At 44.2% G+C, this 17,914-nt stretch overlaps 1 protein-coding gene across 7 annotated transcripts in view; it reads right to left on the bottom strand.

The window, feature by feature from the left end:
- The window catches only part of scrib (scribble planar cell polarity protein), a 59,436-nt gene that overhangs the window by 8,481 nt on the left and 33,041 nt on the right, over window positions 1-17,914 (bottom strand). For 2 of the 7 annotated variants that reach the window (XM_068582091.1, XM_068582086.1), the window contains exons 17-36: window positions 16,318-16,407; window positions 16,154-16,231; window positions 15,742-16,059; window positions 14,123-14,203; window positions 11,969-12,211; window positions 11,453-11,563; window positions 11,182-11,358; window positions 10,973-11,089; window positions 10,531-10,719; window positions 10,302-10,421; window positions 9,327-9,383; window positions 8,655-8,711; window positions 7,514-7,594; window positions 3,672-4,085; window positions 2,863-2,934; window positions 2,669-2,722; window positions 2,111-2,164; window positions 1,668-1,790; window positions 882-992; window positions 445-495 (exon numbers count right to left, since the gene is read on the bottom strand). In XM_068582091.1, coding sequence (XP_068438192.1) covers window positions 445-495; window positions 882-992; window positions 1,668-1,790; window positions 2,111-2,164; window positions 2,669-2,722; window positions 2,863-2,934; window positions 3,672-4,085; window positions 7,514-7,594; window positions 8,655-8,711; window positions 9,327-9,383; window positions 10,302-10,421; window positions 10,531-10,719; window positions 10,973-11,089; window positions 11,182-11,358; window positions 11,453-11,563; window positions 11,969-12,211; window positions 14,123-14,203; window positions 15,742-16,059; window positions 16,154-16,231; window positions 16,318-16,407 — 2,598 coding nt within the window. The remainder of the gene's footprint in view (window positions 1-444; window positions 496-881; window positions 993-1,667; window positions 1,791-2,110; window positions 2,165-2,668; window positions 2,723-2,862; window positions 2,935-3,671; window positions 4,086-7,513; window positions 7,595-8,654; window positions 8,712-9,326; window positions 9,384-10,301; window positions 10,422-10,530; window positions 10,720-10,972; window positions 11,090-11,181; window positions 11,359-11,452; window positions 11,564-11,968; window positions 12,212-14,122; window positions 14,204-15,741; window positions 16,060-16,153; window positions 16,232-16,317; window positions 16,408-17,914) is intronic. The other 5 variants (XM_068582092.1, XM_068582093.1, XM_068582088.1 and 2 more) reach the window with 5 other exon arrangements.

The raw sequence follows: 17,914 nt of genomic DNA, 5'->3' as shown, positions 1-17,914 counted from the left end.
AAGCATTTTCTCTCTTGATCAAGCTTCATTACAGATGATTCGGTCACGTTCAACATTTCTTTAACTTTTTCTACAGTATTAACACATTAGACAAGCTGTCAGAAACTCCTGCAGGTCCTAAAACCCTCTGGAGCAAATGTAGCAGCGTTAAGGGCGCGGTCACACGTGGGTGAAATTCTTTGGTGAAGTTGTTGCTGTAACCAACAACAAAGAAGTTTGTGTTTGTGGTTAACTCCCCATTCAACTTGAATATTGCCTCACACTCACATCGTGCCCTGCGGCTACAAATCTTGTTGTGAACACACACAAAAATCTGGTCCTTGAATATCATACAACCTCCATTTTTTTAATGCAATGTTCTGTAAAATATCATGTATGTTCTGTCCATTACAGTAAAACAGACAGCTGTGATTTTAATATGTGTTGGTCCATGTGTTCACTCACCTCTGGAGAAGGTTGCGTTGGGTGGAAATTGTTCCTCACGCCATACAGGTCCTGTTGGGCACAGCAGGAAGTCAGTAAAGTAAAGTAAACTCCGACTGAGGACAAATACGTAGATGCAGGCAGTCGGATTAGCAGCAGGGATAAAACATACACATATACATATAAATATAAAGAAGGGGGATTGAATATTAGTACACGAGCCACACATGGATGAAGACTCAACACCAGTGTCACAGATGATGGCGTTGAAGTACAAAAACCAACGATGAACGCATTCCACACGTCACAGCACGTCACAGGCCCCCCCGACACGGTGCAGGCTCCTTATAGGACGGCCCGCTCCAGTCAGGAGGGAGCGAGGGGGGGGGAGACCAACCAATCAGCACAGCATGCTTTTGTCGTTGTGACCCGGTGTGAGTCCGGGCAGCACGGCCTACCTGCGGCGGCTCCAGCACTGCCAGTGAGCGAGGCACGGCGGCAAACGCCTTGTATGCCTGCTTGGCATTCATGGGGAAATCGTCGGGCGAGGTGGGGGAGGGGGCGCGAGGCTGCAGGGGGAGGAGGGGTTCGGGAGGGCATGGAGGGGTCGTATGGTAAAGGAGCCGAGGGGGGGAAGAAGAGGAAGTGGGGAAGGACGGACAGACAGACAGAGACATGAAGGAAAGGGTAGACTATGAACAAAACCAGCAAAGTTGAAGAAGACCGTGGAGGAGAAAGGCGGATAAGAGCATGGCGGCTGGTTTCATGTGAGAGAGGAGGGAAGTATGACAAACAGTGGGGCTTGGAAGGTTCAAAGCCATGGCAGGCTTTTCTGTATGAGCACCCTTTATGAAACAAATAGGAAGACGTGAGATGAAATCATGGCTTCGAATTATTTACCGACCCGACTACGCTGCTTTCCAAAGGAAGAAATAAGTGCAGCATTTTAGAAAAGCTGTAATTGTGAGAATTGATCCGATTCAGGAGCTCAGAGCTGAGCTGGATGCTCCGTCTGCAAGTGGAGGAGGTCTGGAGGCCACAGACTGCAGGTCTACACAGACAAGTCTTCTTTTACTTTGGTTCTAGCCCTTTTTTTTTTCAAACAAAAATCATTCCCCTGGCTACAATTTATCTGCATCTCTGCTGTGAGACGCAGTGTTTTTGGGGGGCCGTGCGGTCGGAGGCGGCGGCACAGAGCTGAGAGTGGATAGAAGACAGCACTATGTGGTGGTGAGGGGTCTTACAGAGGTCTGGGAGTCGAAGGGGGAGGGGCCATGCTGGAAGGGGTTAGGACTGTGGCCGTCCGGAGTGGCGGGGGAGGGACTCTGCCGCGCGCGCCCGACTGGCTGGATGGCACCCGGTCGAGTCTGGAGAGAAAACACACGAGATCAGGCAAAACTATAACTATCTAGCACATGATCCCTTGTTATGATAAGGATGAAGAGACAACATGCATGAGGATGAATGGCAACTCAAAATGACTGTGGCGAAGGACGGACATGAATCAGAGCAGGTAAAAACACCTGAAAACTGCTCCGAAACCCAGGTTTTTATATATATATAAATAAAAATAAAAGATTACTTAAACAAAGGAAACCCATCACAAAGATGTACTAAAAAGGTGAGATTCATATATTAGTAATGACTCTAATCTACAATAAAATGTATTTCCTGATTTCCTACTCACTGATGAAGTGTTGTCAGTGTTGGCGGTAGGAGTGGAGGTGTAATGAAGGTTTGCCTGCAAATAAAAAATATATAAGAAAATGACAATGGAAAGAAATGCTTGGATCAGCACGATCTACTTCCACTTTCAACCAACAGCATCTAGTCACTAAATGTTGACTATTGGGAGGCCAAATAAAGACAGGATCAAGCAATGCAACACCACCAAGGTTCACCTAAATTATGGCGTTTGTTCCACACTGGTAACTTTGCTCACAGGAAATATAAATTGTATTTTTGTCCTGTGAGAGAGTCTGAAGCCACAGCTGGTCAGTAGGGACGTTAAGGACAATCAAAAATCTATGTTTTCCAATGAATGCACATCCAGCCTGCATGAAGCAAAGCATCAGGAGTCAGCTGGCCATGGAGAAGCAGTCACATGCTTTTCAGTCTTTAGCGGACACGGTAGCTGAACTAGTTACGTTTTAATAACAGACTGAGCGCTCAGAACAGCGTTTGCTGGAAAAAAAACAGAAAATAAATCCAGGCCAGAGCAGAGAGGGCCACGAGACCCACTTACGAAGCGGGTCTCCCTGCCCGCACACAGGGAGCTGTTGGAAGAGTGGATGCTGGGCTACGAGGTGGGAGGAAAAGTCAAAACTGTAAACACATCTATTCTTGAGCAGTAAAAATGACCGATGGAAAAGGAGAAAATAAAGGAAAACCGTGGGCAGGAGGATGGCAGATGAGCGGTGGGTGTTAAAGGCTGCTCACCGGTTGGATCGTGGGAGAGTAGGGCGCTTCTCTGATCGGGCTCTCGGTCCGGGTGAAATCAGAAGGCGGTGCCTGGAAAAAGACAAGATTAAACATCAAAAACACACTTAACAACTGCTCCTACTTTCACTCTGTGCACTGACAAAACGACGTAGTAACGAAAAAGCAAAAAAGCATCGACTGGTTAGTCCTGTAGAGAAGAGATCTTACAGTAAATTCAACCAACAACGAAGCTCTTGCTGCGTCTTTGCAGGTCTCTTTCCATCATGACTTACGACTTCCCTCGCAGCTGCTGGGTCAGACATTCCAGTCGGTCCTTAATATGTACCGACTATGTGCCAAAATACCTCACGAGGTGCCACAACTTCTGTGCTCACAGCAAAAAAGCATGCACCAGTTCAGCTGAGATTAATACACACACACACACTGCCTTAGAAGAAAAATGCTTTGCACGAACAGAACGCTTTTTTAAAAACCACATCAATCCTCTTCTGCGCGACACAGCCAAAAATAGTAAAAACATTAAATAAAATAGGACAAGGACATATTTTTGGCCACAATTACATTAATAATTTGATCTATTCTTCCTTTAAATGTTAGATTTTTTTCCAACCAGAGACATTTTCTGTTGATCGTTCTGAAGATATAGGCACACCTGTAATATGCCAAACCCCCCGGAAAAAAAGTGTGTTTTAAGGTAAAAGCCTGTGCAAAGTCTCGATGCAAATGAAGGATCCGTTTCGCGGGGCACAAGTGAGCCAAACAACACACCATGCGGCCTCCAAACCACACTCAGGCAGGCGGCTTGCCTTGTTGAACAACCAGGGCTGCAGCTGGCCCGTCTTCCCGTAGCCCACAGGAGGCCCCGACAGGATCTGTTGTCCAGGTGGACGACCTTTCCCTTTGCGATTGGCCACCAGGAACGGGTTCTCTTTGAAGCAGATGGGCTGAGAGTCCACCAGGTTTTCCTCTTCTTCAGGCGCTAATGAATTAATGGTTGTTGAAGAGCCAACACTGTCAGCAATGGAGGTCCCGTTTGGGGAGAAGTGGGAGCCATGGAGGTAATCGTGCTCTGCGTTCAGACTGGGGCAGGACTCGGGGTCCGTGCGGTCGAGGGGTTTTGTGGGGTGGACTAAGCCGAAGCCCAGAGGCTCTAAAGGGTCTCCGTACTGGGCCTGCAGGGGTGACTCCATGGAAGCAGTCAGACTTTCAGAGGTAGAGAACTGGACAGGAGCAAAGGAAAGAGGCAGGACAGGCACAGTGAAGGGAAGGAATAAGGACGGAGAGGAAAGGTTTCACTCACACAAACTAAAATATCACCAGTGGAATTTAAAAGAATAAAAGCTGAATGTTTTAAAAACAGAGGAAAGAGAGGGACTAAGATCTGGGAACGCCATGACATCTCAAGAGAGGGAATAAATACGAAGTATTGACTTTCACCACAGTTTAAACTAGACTTTAATTGGAGGGAAAACCTGTGAAACACAACACGTATCTTGTGCGTTCTCTCCTTGCACAGGAAAACTCTAAGTATGCCAACCTTTCCAGTGAAGTAGTTCAAAGCTGAAACAGTATGCTGGTCTAAACTTTAATAAATTTAAAAATAGACAGATAGTTTGTGTAAATATGTAATGTTAGCTATTGTTTTATCCTCCAAATAAGCTTTGCTTAGTTTACAACCTGTATGATTACATTCTGCAGATTGGTTGGTGCTGATTGGCTCTCATAACTGGTCTGGTGACATTAAAACACTTGTGTTTTCATCACTATTGAATTAGGATATGTCAATATGTTTGGTCTAATAAACAGCCTTATTGGCTCGTTCCAGCTCCAGCTGAGACCTCAGTGGTTAACTGGGTCGTACAATTTTGTTATAACCACCAGCCGAACCTGCCACATCAAGACCAAGTTGTAATAAACCAGAGTTCTCCTCTAAGAGCAGCGCTAGATAGTGAGTAAAAATAGATCTGAGAAGGCACACGTGTTTTATCCTCATGAAGTGAGCTAATGTCACTCAACTTATCCAACAAAGATAAAGAAATCCTGATGCATCACAAATAAATACAATCTGACACAAGCTGAGAAGAGTGATCGCTCCGTGTGGTATGACGTGCTTCTATAAATAGACACACACAAGCCTCGAGCTGCTGAAAGGAGTTACTCACATCACTAAATCCTTCCTGAAGCCCTAAAGACACGTTTCTCAGTTACCCCATCATTTAGGGCTCGTTAACTGCTGCCGAATGCCACTGGACACGTTACTGCCGTCCAGGCTCTTGGCCTCGGCCTTAAATAACCATATTATCAGATCAGCGAGACGTTCGGGCTCCAGCACACCTTCGACTCCTACTGTACCGAACATAGAGAACGAGTGAAGTCACAGTGGGAGGGGAGATACCATGCTTCCCACGAAAAGAAACTCCATACTGTTAAGAGCGAACAAATAAGTGTTTCTACAAACCCAACACCGGAGAAAACGCCTCCTAAAATACCTCCACCCGGATAAATCTGGCATTTATTCAATGTGACCTTGACGTATACGTGGTCGTAATCTAAATGGCCGGACTAAGAATACAACGCGCATTGTGAGGCAGCAATGTGGCGGCCTACATGCTGACTGTTAGAATCCGCGGTGTGATGAGGGTCAGTGGGATGGAATGTGAACGAGTGCCCTTTTGGCTCTGACACAAGCGGTGAGGGACAGCTGGGGTTGTGGTTTGGAGAGAGCGAGGCTGCCGGTCTGCCGACACAGCGAGCTGGGAACCAGTAACTGAATCAGTTTTACTCTCCGCTCGTACAGTAATGTAGGAGTGCTTCTCGGAGGAACTTTTATTTAGAAAAACAGATCGTATCAGATAAAAAATAATAATATATGTATATTTTACAATGTCTGTACCCTTAAAATACAAGTTTTGTTCAATGTTTCATTTTTATATTTATCAATGTCAAGTTTTTAATTGAATGTCTGTGTTTTTTTTGATGAATGATGATGGTCTGAAAACACCTCAAGGAGATATTGTAATATAATATAGAACAATATGGTCTATATTATGTGTCCTCTGGACTAGTTCTGGATCTAAGTATCAGTCTCCTCTGTGACAATGTGATCCTATAGAAGCACTCAAGATATTTGTTTTCGGTTTTGTATTGCTTTTCTTTCCTTCAGGATTTTATTTTATTTTTTGGTTGATTTATGTCCTGTAGTCTGCCTCCATAAAATAAACAATTTAACCCAATTGAACCACGATTTAAATCTCAACCTTCCTATTTCCAGGGGTAAGAAACGCTCAATTTCAGCTCTGCAGCACATCATGCCGATGCCTCACTTCTTACAAAAAGTCAACTTGTAGCGATCACTAAAACACAAGGCTGAAGCGGTGGTTACAACTCTCCTGTGAGACAAGAACACGTGTGCTGGAGCAGCAAATCCAGCGCTAACGCACCGAGCATCAACAGCTGCATACTGTATGAAATGTACTTGAAGTTACTCTGAACAATCCAAACAAGACAGATATGCACAAGTAGAGCAGAAAAACAATCATGATCCCGTTTTTATTAAAGTTATGTGACCCAAATGTTCATAAAAGGAACAATAATTATAACTGTAGTATTTGGTTTCGCTCAAAGATGTGTACTTAGGAGCAAAGTAATCCTTTTGGTGATCAGGTTTTCAACTCTACGAAGTCTTAAAAAGAGTCAAAATAAATTGGAGAGAGAAGGAAGAAAGGAAGGAAGGAAAAGAAGAGAGAAAAGTAATGAATCTAAAAGTCGACTCTATATCTATACTCACTGTAGAATGGGAACAGGACAGCGCTGTATGTCCTCTCAAACGTACTCCTCAGAGGACTCTGGGAGCTCTAACTGAAACACTTGTCGGTTCCTCTTAGACGACAGCCTCCCTCTGCGTCTAACACCCCCACCTCCCACCCACGAGACTCCATCCAATTCAAAGCCAGATGCAGGTTTAAAATATCGCAGAGGATAGGCCGGTTGATAGCAGGCAGCTGTCCCCTTCCCCCCGCCCCCCTCCCTCCATCTCGCCACCTCTTTCATACACTCGCACTCGTTTTTTTATCAACCAGGACAGCGCCTGCCGTTTGGCCATGCTTCATTTAAAGTCCACCTCCTTTTGACACACACTTGTATTCCTCGGTTTTGATTTTCTGGGCTCCGATTCTTTGTCTTGACAATTTTTTTTCTTCCAAACATCTCGATCAGTCCTTGATCTTCATGTTATTTCTTCCTTCTGAGTCGATCAAGTCTGCTGTTCTTTGATGACGGACTCCATTACATCAGTCTGAAGTGGCATGTTGTGTGGGTTCGGCCTTCTAGTCGCGATTAGTAATGTTGACTTGGGGTTTTGCTCGTGGAGGGAGGTTAACATTCCTGCTCCTGGAGGGGCAACTGGTGGGCTCGGGTCACTCAGGAGTTTCCCGTGACCCAAAACCAAGGGATTCCACGAAGAGGTCTATTCTGAGCTATGAAGGCCATTTCCAACATAGCTTTCACAGATATGCAAGCAATTCCCCGCCTGACAGGGTTGTACTCTTTTCCAAACATATTGCAAAGGATTCATAACAGTTTGTGTAAAAAACCCTGTGTGTAATTTCTTCGGCTGCCCGGAGCCTCAAGGACATGAAGGAAGACTTACCCGGTTGAGTTTCTGCAGACTGGTGGTGGGCAGAGCCGCCAGGGTTTTATAGTCAAGTTTTAAAGGTCCAATTCCCATGTTCTGGACAGAAATAAACAGGGAACAGAGGTGAGTAGAGGACGAGGCAGCGATTTATAACACAACAAGTCAAAGATAATTAGATTTACTGAACTAACTCGAGGAGACTATGGCATTGAATTGCAAAGAACCATCCTTGTAAAGTAAACTTTTCTATTATAAATGTGAACTGGCTGAATTCCCCAACGCCCAACATGGAATGTATTTTTATATTTAAGGAAAAGTCTGGCGATATTATATAAAAAGATCCAACTAGCAAGTAAGGTATGTACAGCCAAACCTGCCGCAGCTTCTTTCATTGTTGTCCAAAACTATTAAAAACATTAATTGTTGCACTGACTGACATGTTTCTTCAAAACAATGAACATGTGCATTTTTAAAAAATTCTATCCAACATGTATCCTACTGCACCAAAAACAGTCTCCAACAGTGTTAAAAAGACAATGTTGGGTTTGATCTTTTCATGGGATAAGTTGAAAATAGCAGCTGGCCCTCGTCCTTTAAGGGAAGGACAAATTAAACCAGAGTGCAACTATCAGACAGACTCTAAATCAACTAAGTAAAAAGTAAAGTTCTTATTTTTTTTTGGCCTTGTACATTTTGGTGGTAATCACAATCACAGGCATGCAAACCCATCAGGAGGGGAAAGGGTGACAAAGAAGCAGGGTTCTAGGGTGGATGAATAATAGCTATTGCAACAATTAAAATACAAGGCTTAGATATGCCCACTATAAATATAATCGGCTTCTTGCATTTTCAGTGCCTCTTTGTCAAGCGACATAATTTGGCAACGAGTGTTCATTTTAACTACATCATCACTAACGTGTGCGTGACGTGCATGCCGCGTGTGTGGCTGTGACGTTATTTTTGGGATATATGAGATAGTCAGTGAGCCGAGTACCTGGACATAACATTCTCCAGCAAACTAAGCCTGAATTGAATATAAGAAAACCAAAAAACTATTTTCCCTACAGGGGATAAACAACGTGGTAAACTCCTGCGGTGTTCTTGCACAAACTTCCAGGAAGATCGTCTGCAGACCTGCCGACGAGGAGTCTCTCACCTCAGTCTCCTCTTCTAGCAGGCGAGTTGCCTCCTCGCGCTCCAAACGCATACGCTCCTTCACCAAGAAAAGGAAGGGAAGGAAGAGGAGGAAGAGAGCCCAGGAGGGAAGAGACCCAACCACACGCAGCCACACAGTGATGCGATGAGAGGTGAGATGAGGAAGATGAGGTTTACAGAAGAGGAAAGCAGTGTTACAGGGAGTGAAGAGGAGAAAAAAACAACAGTGGAGAAGTGGTATAGAGATGGGATGATTGGATTGAGATGATTTTTTTTTTTATTGCACCAAACACACCAAAAGCAAAAGGACAGATGAGAGAGAAAACAGAAGAGAAAGAAAGGATAGAATCCGCACACATTAAAAAGTACTCTATTCATTAGCTATGGGAGCAGAAAAAAAAAAGCGTGCAAGGTGGGACATTGCAGGAATAGTTCTGTCAAACACAATACACACACAGGGTGCAGAGGAGAAGCTTCATTCACCCGATAACAGACAAACCTGAGCTTCTGCCTCTAAAAGCTCCACCCCACACTATTGTGCAGTTCTGCATTTTGTATGGAGCAAAAATGTCATTCTCTTGCTTTGCTGCATTGACGCATATCTGCTGATCTGACGGATACAATTATACCTTCAGCCTTCCCAAAGCGGTCACAGATTTTCAGTTTCACTCACCACTTTCTCCATCTCTTCTCGCTCCCACTGCGACGTCTCTCTCACCATCTCAGACTCCTGGGGGAAGAGCCACAGTTAATATCTACACAATCCCAATCAACATCCCGTGAATCTTAGCCGAGGAGGGATTTTTAAAACAATGCAATTTCTATGTAAATTAGTTTCTGACTGTGTGCGCTCTGATAAAAGTTCTATGACAAAAAACTCTGCGTCAAAGTGAGCAGAGGAACTAGCATTTGATAAACCAACAAGCCCCTACATTCCTCCAGCACGGGCACTCTCCCAAAAGCTCATCTGGATAAAATAAACTACTGTGTTGGCGATTCCTGGGTGCTGTGGTGAAAAGATGGGTGTGTGCGGTGTGCAGGGTTGGAGTGAGTCGGTGTGGCAGAATCGCTGAAACAAACCGCTGATTCACGTGTTGACTTGACCAGTGTCGTCTCAAAATTGCCAAATTCATTGCTGGTATGTGGATGAATGGGTTGTTTCCTGGTGTTCAAACCAACACTATGCACGTCCCCTTACTCAGTGCCTTTGGGCTTTGTCCATGCATTTAGCCATTATTCACCGTTTAGGCCAGAAAGTGCAATAACCTGACCTTCAGGCTTGGTTGAGGAACATTTTGTTACATTAAGCTGCCAGATTGCCAGCTGCTAGTACTAACAATAGTCATGTTCATTGTTTACATTCATTAGGATGATTTTGCTAGAGTGTCTCTGGAAGGGGGCCTAACTGAACGGGCTGTCAGTGTTGCCAACTTGGCAACTTTCTCATTAGATTTATCGATGTACTGGGCTAGTGCTGCTCACTGCTTTCATTGGAAAATAATTGGCAGCACTGGGTCAAAAGCTAGCTTACTTTCGCTAGTTTTCCCAACGCCAGCTTTGACCGCTTTAAATGTTCACTTTGTTAATTCAGATTTTCATCAATGAAGATATATGATGTGTAAAAACAAGGGCTTAATCTGTGTTGTACCTTTTGCATGATTTCCATCTCCTCCGGGCTCAGGTCTCGGTCTATAGAAGAGATGCTTTCCATACTGTTCTTACGGACGATGCCTGAGGCAAATGGGTTGGCAATGATGCCGGGAGACGCCTGGAAATGGACCCAAAAAATGACTTTCTACAACAGAGCGGGCAACTTATATCATATCATAAAAACTTCTGTCAATTTTGTCCAAATGGACCTGTTCCCGGTGTCTCACCTCCACGGCAGCCATTTTTTGTGGGTCGAAGCCGTCACACATCAGCATGACCAGAGAGTCTCCGACGGCTCGAAGCACTCGCACTGCCTCTGTGTGCGTCATCCCCAGCAGGCTGTGGTTGTTCACCTCCAGGATACGCATTCCAACCTGCAGGCGGCTGTCTCTTGCTGCTGCGCCGCTCGAGCTCACCTGTTTGAATATCGACCAAAGTAAAGGTAAGTCGATGGCTAATACTGCCTGTGATAACCCAACAATACAAATGTAATTCAGGCACATTCATTACAATATCCTCTTATACGTCACTCTTAAAACCTTGTCCTTACTTAGAATGTCTATAACCTTAATACTCCTTTTTGCCAAGTTGCAATTTGCATATAATTTCTTCACAAGTGAGGAAAAACATGTAAGAAATGTTGTGCTACATTATATACAATGTCAGAACCTTAGAGATGAAGATGCCCTCGTCTGTGGCGTCAAAAGGGTTTCCTGCATGACCCTTGGCCCCTCCACGAATACTGATTCCGAGCTTCTCCCCTGGCTGTTTCTGGATCACAATTTCCTGCAATGATGTACACACAGCTCATCAGCGTTGGCCTCTGCTATTGCTTATGTTAATTATACATGTATATTCTTTTGAATTGACGGCCTCACCTGCATCCCAGGCGGTGAGGGGTCCCTCCGCACTAACATACGGATCTCCTGCTTGTTGGCCAGCAGCGCTCGCACAGCTTCCTGGTGCGTAGCGTGACGCAGGTCGATGGCGTTCACTTCTAAGATTCGGTCCCCGACGCGCAGTCCGCTTTCACACGCCAGACCGCGAGGAATCACCTGATGAGGAGACGGGTGGAAAGTTATACACAACACATATTTTAGGAGACACACCAAAAAAAAAAAAAACACAGAGATGGTCCAAGTCGTATACCTTTGAGATGAACACTCCCGGCTCATTGATGCCGAACGGGTGACTGGCGTGATCACTGCCTCCGACGATGCTGAGGCCTAGAGGGCCACCCGACTTCAGCAGGGTCACTTCCTGTTAGGATTAGAGGTGGAAGATGTGTTGGAGCAAGATATTTTGATTCAAGCCTAAATCTATTCAACAAAAGTGGAAAAATTCAACCTGGGCTTACAGTCACATCGATACGTCTAATAAATACAAGACAACCTAATGCATGCAAGTACTGTATCTATCAGCAATATCTTTGCAATATTAAAAACTGGAAATGCTACACTCTAAAGTACACCATTATTTAAATTGGACCAAGCCTTCATACCATGCACCATCGTCTCTGGAACTGGACAGCATTAAGAATAAGGCGGGGCCAAATAAACAAACATTAAGACTGAAAGCCTCAGCGAAGCTTCTACAGCGCGGCCTCCTATAATTAAAAGCTATCAAACGCACTTACGTACTAAAGTCGTGCCTAAGAGCTCTCACCTCGATGGGATACTCGTCCTCCATCCGACTCAGGTTGTTCCCATGAAGGCCGTCCTCCTCCTGGTCCGGTGAATCTGAGGGCTCTGGGGGTGGAGGAGAGTGGGCTCGTGCCCGGGATTGACCTGGAGAGCCCCCTGTTGCATTCGGGTCTCGCTCCACCAGGAGGGAGATGGTGGGGGAGGTGCCGGTAAGGAGCGCTACTGCCTGGTCATGCCTGGCCTCTGCCATGTCTACACCATTGATCTGGATCAACAGTAAAACCAACCACGGAGGGTGTCAGCCTACCAAGACGCCCCCGATATCAACGGGCCACATTTGCCATCAACATGACGAACATTGAAAAACAAATACATGCTAAGAAAAATGGCATCCTGTCCATCAGATTCTACATCAGAGTCTATTCAACATCTAAAACATTCTGCTATTTAATTTAATGAAAGTTTGTGAGTGCGCCAAAGTGAGTACTGTTATTTGAAGAAGAACCAACATCTGTACAGAGCGACAGAAATAGGCAGAGAAAAGAGGGAGCGCGGGTAACAGCAAGCTGCTGCTGGCAATGTAAGCAGCAGAACCTCCCGTAGGGAGAAAAGCTGCTATCAAGCAAAGCTATTTTTCCCCCAAAAGGTTTCCTGAAGTCAGCTTAAGCTGCACCCTTTTTATTTTATTTTAAGACTCCTTTTAAGTCTGTGTCGTGCAGATTTTAACCATAACTGAGAGCCTACACAAAAATCGTTGCAACTTTTCTTTAATGGAGAATTAAATCGCATGTTCATTAACAGAGAAAAATGTGAGAACTTAAAGCCATCATGTGTGTGAACTGTGCAGACAAAAAAAAGAAAATATAATCGGAAACATAAGACTGAACATCTGTCATCAGTTTATTGCCGATTAATCGGTCATCTCTACCTTTTAATGTAATCTGTTGAATAGGTTCCACTCCTCCTTGCCTTTGTCTACTTAAAACACAAGTGGAAGTGTGCAGTTTCTCCAAAACTCTTGATCATAAGTCAAAAAAGGCAAGCAGGGATTTTCTCAGGCAGCTTCGTCAGAGACTTATTGAATCCCTAGCCTTGCTAACCTCGCTTTTTAGATTAGGGGGTAGCTTTCAGGTCAAAAGTGACAAGCAGAGGTCAGCACTGACCCGACAGTACCCGCTCTTACCATCGGCTGATATGCTGCCACAAGCAGGCTCAGCCCGCTCCACCCCAACACCATACCCACCACCAAGCAGGCGAGGAGATGCACTTAATACATTAGTGAGCATGCAGATGGAGAGAGCGTGAGCAAGAGAGAAAACAAGGCAATCTACAAAGTCCACAAAAGAAAAAAGTAAAAAAGTGCCAGAGGAACGTGAACCCGGAAAGAAATCATAGAGAATCATTCAAGAAGCTTTTCTGGGATTCCCAGCGACAAGGAGCCTCAGGAAGAATCAACTTAACCATCAATTATCAGCTTAAAGTAAAACTGTGTGATGTGTGTGTGATAAAAACATGCAAGAGTCACTGAAATGATGACAGAGATAATAAGCACAACTAAGCTTGGAGTGTGATCAGCGCAAAAAAGAAAAGCGCATAGAGAAGTCATGCAGGAAACTTTTAGCAGCCAAACATATATAACCTTCACTATTTAACTTTAAAGCGCGACAGAGTCTGCATCCGAGGAGAGACTCTGGGTTAGAGTTAGTAGGAGGACTAATAGTAGTCTGTGGTTTTGATGAGTTAATGTCCTGCATGTGGAAAGCACGGGACCTAACTCAAGAAACCTGAGTCACGAGAGCAGTGTTGTGGGTACATTCAAAATGGAAATGTGATAGCATGTAGCAATGATGACATGCATGAAGCGCTTCCTTTACATTGTATAACATGGGAGAAAAAAGACACCATATGAGATGAATTACAGAGTAGCCCAAAAATTATAACTGCTATAACAAAACCAATATCTACTGTTGAATGTTTACTCATCATAATTACAATCTGTTATCTTTTTTTTCCTGTTCTACCAAAACTGAGGTACATACTAAATTGTGAACTGCATGTACCCCTAGTAATCAAGGTTAAAAGGAGGAAAATGGTTTCCAATCCAACATGGATGTCAACATTATAAAGGAAGCCTTATTTAGATCACACATGCATGATGGAGACGAGTAGTACTCACAGAGATCACCCTGTCGCCCACGAGCAGTGTGCTGTCTCTGTGTGCGGCTCCCCCTTCTGCAATCCGAGAGATGTAGATTCCCTAAAAACAAACAGGAAACATTGTCAACTGTTTAAACTCTTTTGCACATTTGTGGATAAATGCCTCACAATTGCTGTGCATGTTCAATTTTCTTAAGAACAACATATAAAAAGAGTCGTTGCTATTACTCTGTATCTGAAACAGGTGGGAGAGGCTACCTATTTATTCCACAAATCTCTGCTGGCCTCTCCTGTCTGTGTATCATATTAGACAGGGTCGTGTGAAAAAGGGTCTGGTGCAACAGGCTGCAATGCTGCGATGAATCAGTGTGCCAACTGTGAGCTGTATAGAAGCTGAGTTACCGGTCGGTCGCTGTGTGACATTCCACAGTGTGACAGTGAGCCAAAAACACAACTACCCATATAAAGTGTGCCAGAGGTAATTAATAAAAAAGGAATTCTGAGATATGAGCAGCCCACAATGGCACAAATTGTGATGTACGGTTGTGCAAATAAAGAATCACACACACAGATTAACAGCGTCGTCTTTCATTAACACACATTAGCACGCTACAGCACAAGCGGCACAAATCATGACCCCCTGAGATGTATTGTCCCTTTACTGAGACAGATTACACACAACTAATAACAACATAGCTGAACTCTGCACATTTTCTTTTGCTTAATGCAGATTCAAACGCGTACAGGAACTTCTGGACCAGATCAACCAACAACCGAGCGAGTCACTGCATCCAATTGAAAAAGCTTTTTTGACAGAGAGGCAAGACTTACAGTTAGACTCGCCTAAATCACACGTTCATGAGTCCTTTCCTCTTTGACGGCTTGTTGAGCTGCATGAGTTCCAACGCACAATTGCACTGGCCCAAATATACACCTCACCCTGTCCAGTTAGAGTGGACCTATCCAGTGTCAGGGCTGGCTATTCATATCTCCGTCTCCCTGGTGAGGATGTAAACGCTGCGGCTAGAATAGACGACGTTAAACGACACATCTCTGTGACTGAGGCGGTTACTGGAAGCTTGTGCTAACTTCCCGACTTATTCAATTTATTATTAGTGATTGTATCTTTAGATTTTTTCTCAGTATCATATGTCTCTTTTAATTGAAACCTATGACCTCAATCGACTACAGACTTGATGCAAATCTTTAAAAAATTTGGAATTATAGGACAGTAGTTGGGTTATAATTCATTAAGGGCTGCAACTAACCATGATTCACATATCAATTAATCAATCAAACATTTTCATTAATATATTCAGTGTTTTATCACTAAAATCTAAAACAAATTAATAGTAAAAAATGCCTGAGTTGACTGATAAAACCATTAGTTTTAAAATCAACTAATAGAAATATAATTAAAAAAGGTTCCTAATGATATTGTGATTTAGATTTTTACTTTCTCGTCCAGCCCTGTCTGATACTAAAATGTTTAAAAGGCATTTCACTGTGAAGAAGACATCAACTATCGTGACTAATGGTCACCTTTCTACTCATTACTTGGATTTATACTTCAACAACATCTTAATAGTCCTTACAAACCCTTTGTCTGCGTTTAGTGTGTGTGATCTCGTCTCTCACCGTGTCTGCTGTGCGGTAGGCGGTGGATCCTTTGCCCCCGGCGATGCTGAATCCCAGCCCTTTGTCGTTTCGCATCAGGCAGGTGGAGAAGCGCTGGTGGGGCTCGCTGGGAGTCGCCTCCATGTTGAAGGCGATGCCGCTGCTCCGCCTCTCCCGCGGGAAGTAGTCGTCCTCTGGCCTCAGCGGCGTGGTCGTGATGGCGTTCTCCGGTTCCACCATTCGCTCCCGCAGCACCGACATGGAAACTGTCGCACCGGAGCTGCGAAGAGCTTCAACCGCTGTGTGATGTTCTGCTTCGTGGAGGTCCACTCCATTCACCTGAGACAAACAGACGCAGAGAGTGACCAAATTAAACATCTCTCACTATAAAACAGAGGAAGATGCTGCTCAAGATAAAGTAAATGTGCTTTACCTCTAGGAGTTTGTCTCCCACTTTAACACCTGCTCTGGCTGCAGGACCTTCTTCAGATACTCTGGAGATGAAGATTCCCTGAACACACAAAGAAAAAGAAATTAGCATAACATTCAGCTTCGGATTTCTTTGCAACACATTAAGTCTCCGAGGACTCATCATACCTCATCATCCCCCTTGTAGGGTGTGGATCCTTTCCCTCCAGCGATGCTGATTCCCAGGCCGCCAGTTTGTCGCATGATGATCAGGGAGTGCTGGAAGTTGAGGAGGTTGGAGTGAGCACAACTACTAGTGAAACCCTCCAGACACCACTCCGGGCAGACTCAGGGAGGCGAGACCACAACGTGTGTTACTTTTTGAGGAATAATTTATACATTTATAACGAAAGTTACGAAGGTAACTACGGTTCTATGAATCCTGGATGACCGCCAGAGGCAGTGTTTCACACTGCCTCTGGCGGTCAGTAAGGATGAAATAGAAACCTGAATTCCTGTACATCTCAAACCTAAGTTGTGGGTGACCTCCCTCCTTCTGCCAGAAGGTGGTGTCTATCTTATCACAGCAGCATCCTGTCTGCATGCCAACAGATGGATGGAGAAACACTTTGACTTGTCCGGAGCCTAATGTCAGTTTTAAGTGGGAGATGGATGATGTGTGCCTTGAATTTAGCTTTTAAAAAAACATTTTAAGTGACAAAAAAAGAGTTAAGTATCTTGAAAACTGTTGTTATCTACCAGCAACCACTTAACTGACAAGTGACTTCAGACAATAAAGCGAACAAACACACCGTTTAAAGCCCTCTTTAATTGCACTCGGGGAGCTGGGCTCTTACTGAAAACATACAATGTGTCTTGTGTATGTACGGGATGAAGGACTTCAACAAAAAAAGTGAGGGAAACACTAAGTACGGTGTAACAGAATGTGTATATTCTGTGTACTGGCAAGCCATGCAAAACGGGGTGAGGATGCAGACAAATGAGGGACAGGTGGAAGGAAACAGGGAGATGTAAAGAGTAACAGAGGAAAAGACTGTGCCGTGTCCTGGATGTAGTGTAGATGCCTCATTTGTTGTAAGGAGATGACATTGTTCAGTTCTTAAGCAAACAAATCGGACATGAATACAAACATCTTTGAGATCTCAAATACTTAAGCGGCAGATTAAATCCTAATGCGATACTTAGTGACACTTATATGTTTCAGTACAGATTTTCTTCACCAAGACTAAACGGCATATAGAGTATTCATATACAAGACAATCAAACAAAAGCATGCTGAAATAATCATTGTTTGCACGTGACTTAATTTTTTGCATTGCTAATAATCAAGATGTTTTCCCCTTTTTAATCTATACATGTTTACAGTATGAAAATTAGACTAGTGAGAGGTAAACTTCCATCCATCTTCTTCAGTCTGGAGCTCGTCTTCTGGTTGGCAGTAGAGTTACCTGCTATGTACCAAACAAAAGCACCTGGAGGAAGCTTGTGAAGCAGCCCATTCATTCCAGGGCAACACAGCGTGGACAGGGGAGGAAAAGGAGCGAAGCAGCAGAAGCAGAGGAAAGGTAGAGGAGCGGAGAGGCAGCGTAGCAGAACCTGATGCCGGACTGGGATTCATACTAATGGGTCTGCTGCCTAAAACGTATTAATATAGGAATTTAACAATTTGAGGATGACAAATGTGGGCATCCAGCGGACTAATAATTAATAAAGATATTAATCCTGTGTAACTAACAGCCTTTCCTGGAAGACTTAAGAGACTCAA

The sequence above is a fragment of the Clinocottus analis genome, unplaced genomic scaffold, assembly GCF_023055335.1.
Source record: "Clinocottus analis isolate CAN_PGR_092001 unplaced genomic scaffold, fCliAna1.0.p SCAF_18, whole genome shotgun sequence".
Taxonomy (NCBI): Eukaryota; Metazoa; Chordata; class Actinopteri; order Perciformes; family Cottidae; genus Clinocottus; species Clinocottus analis.
This window is presented reverse-complemented; position numbering and strand designations above follow the sequence as displayed.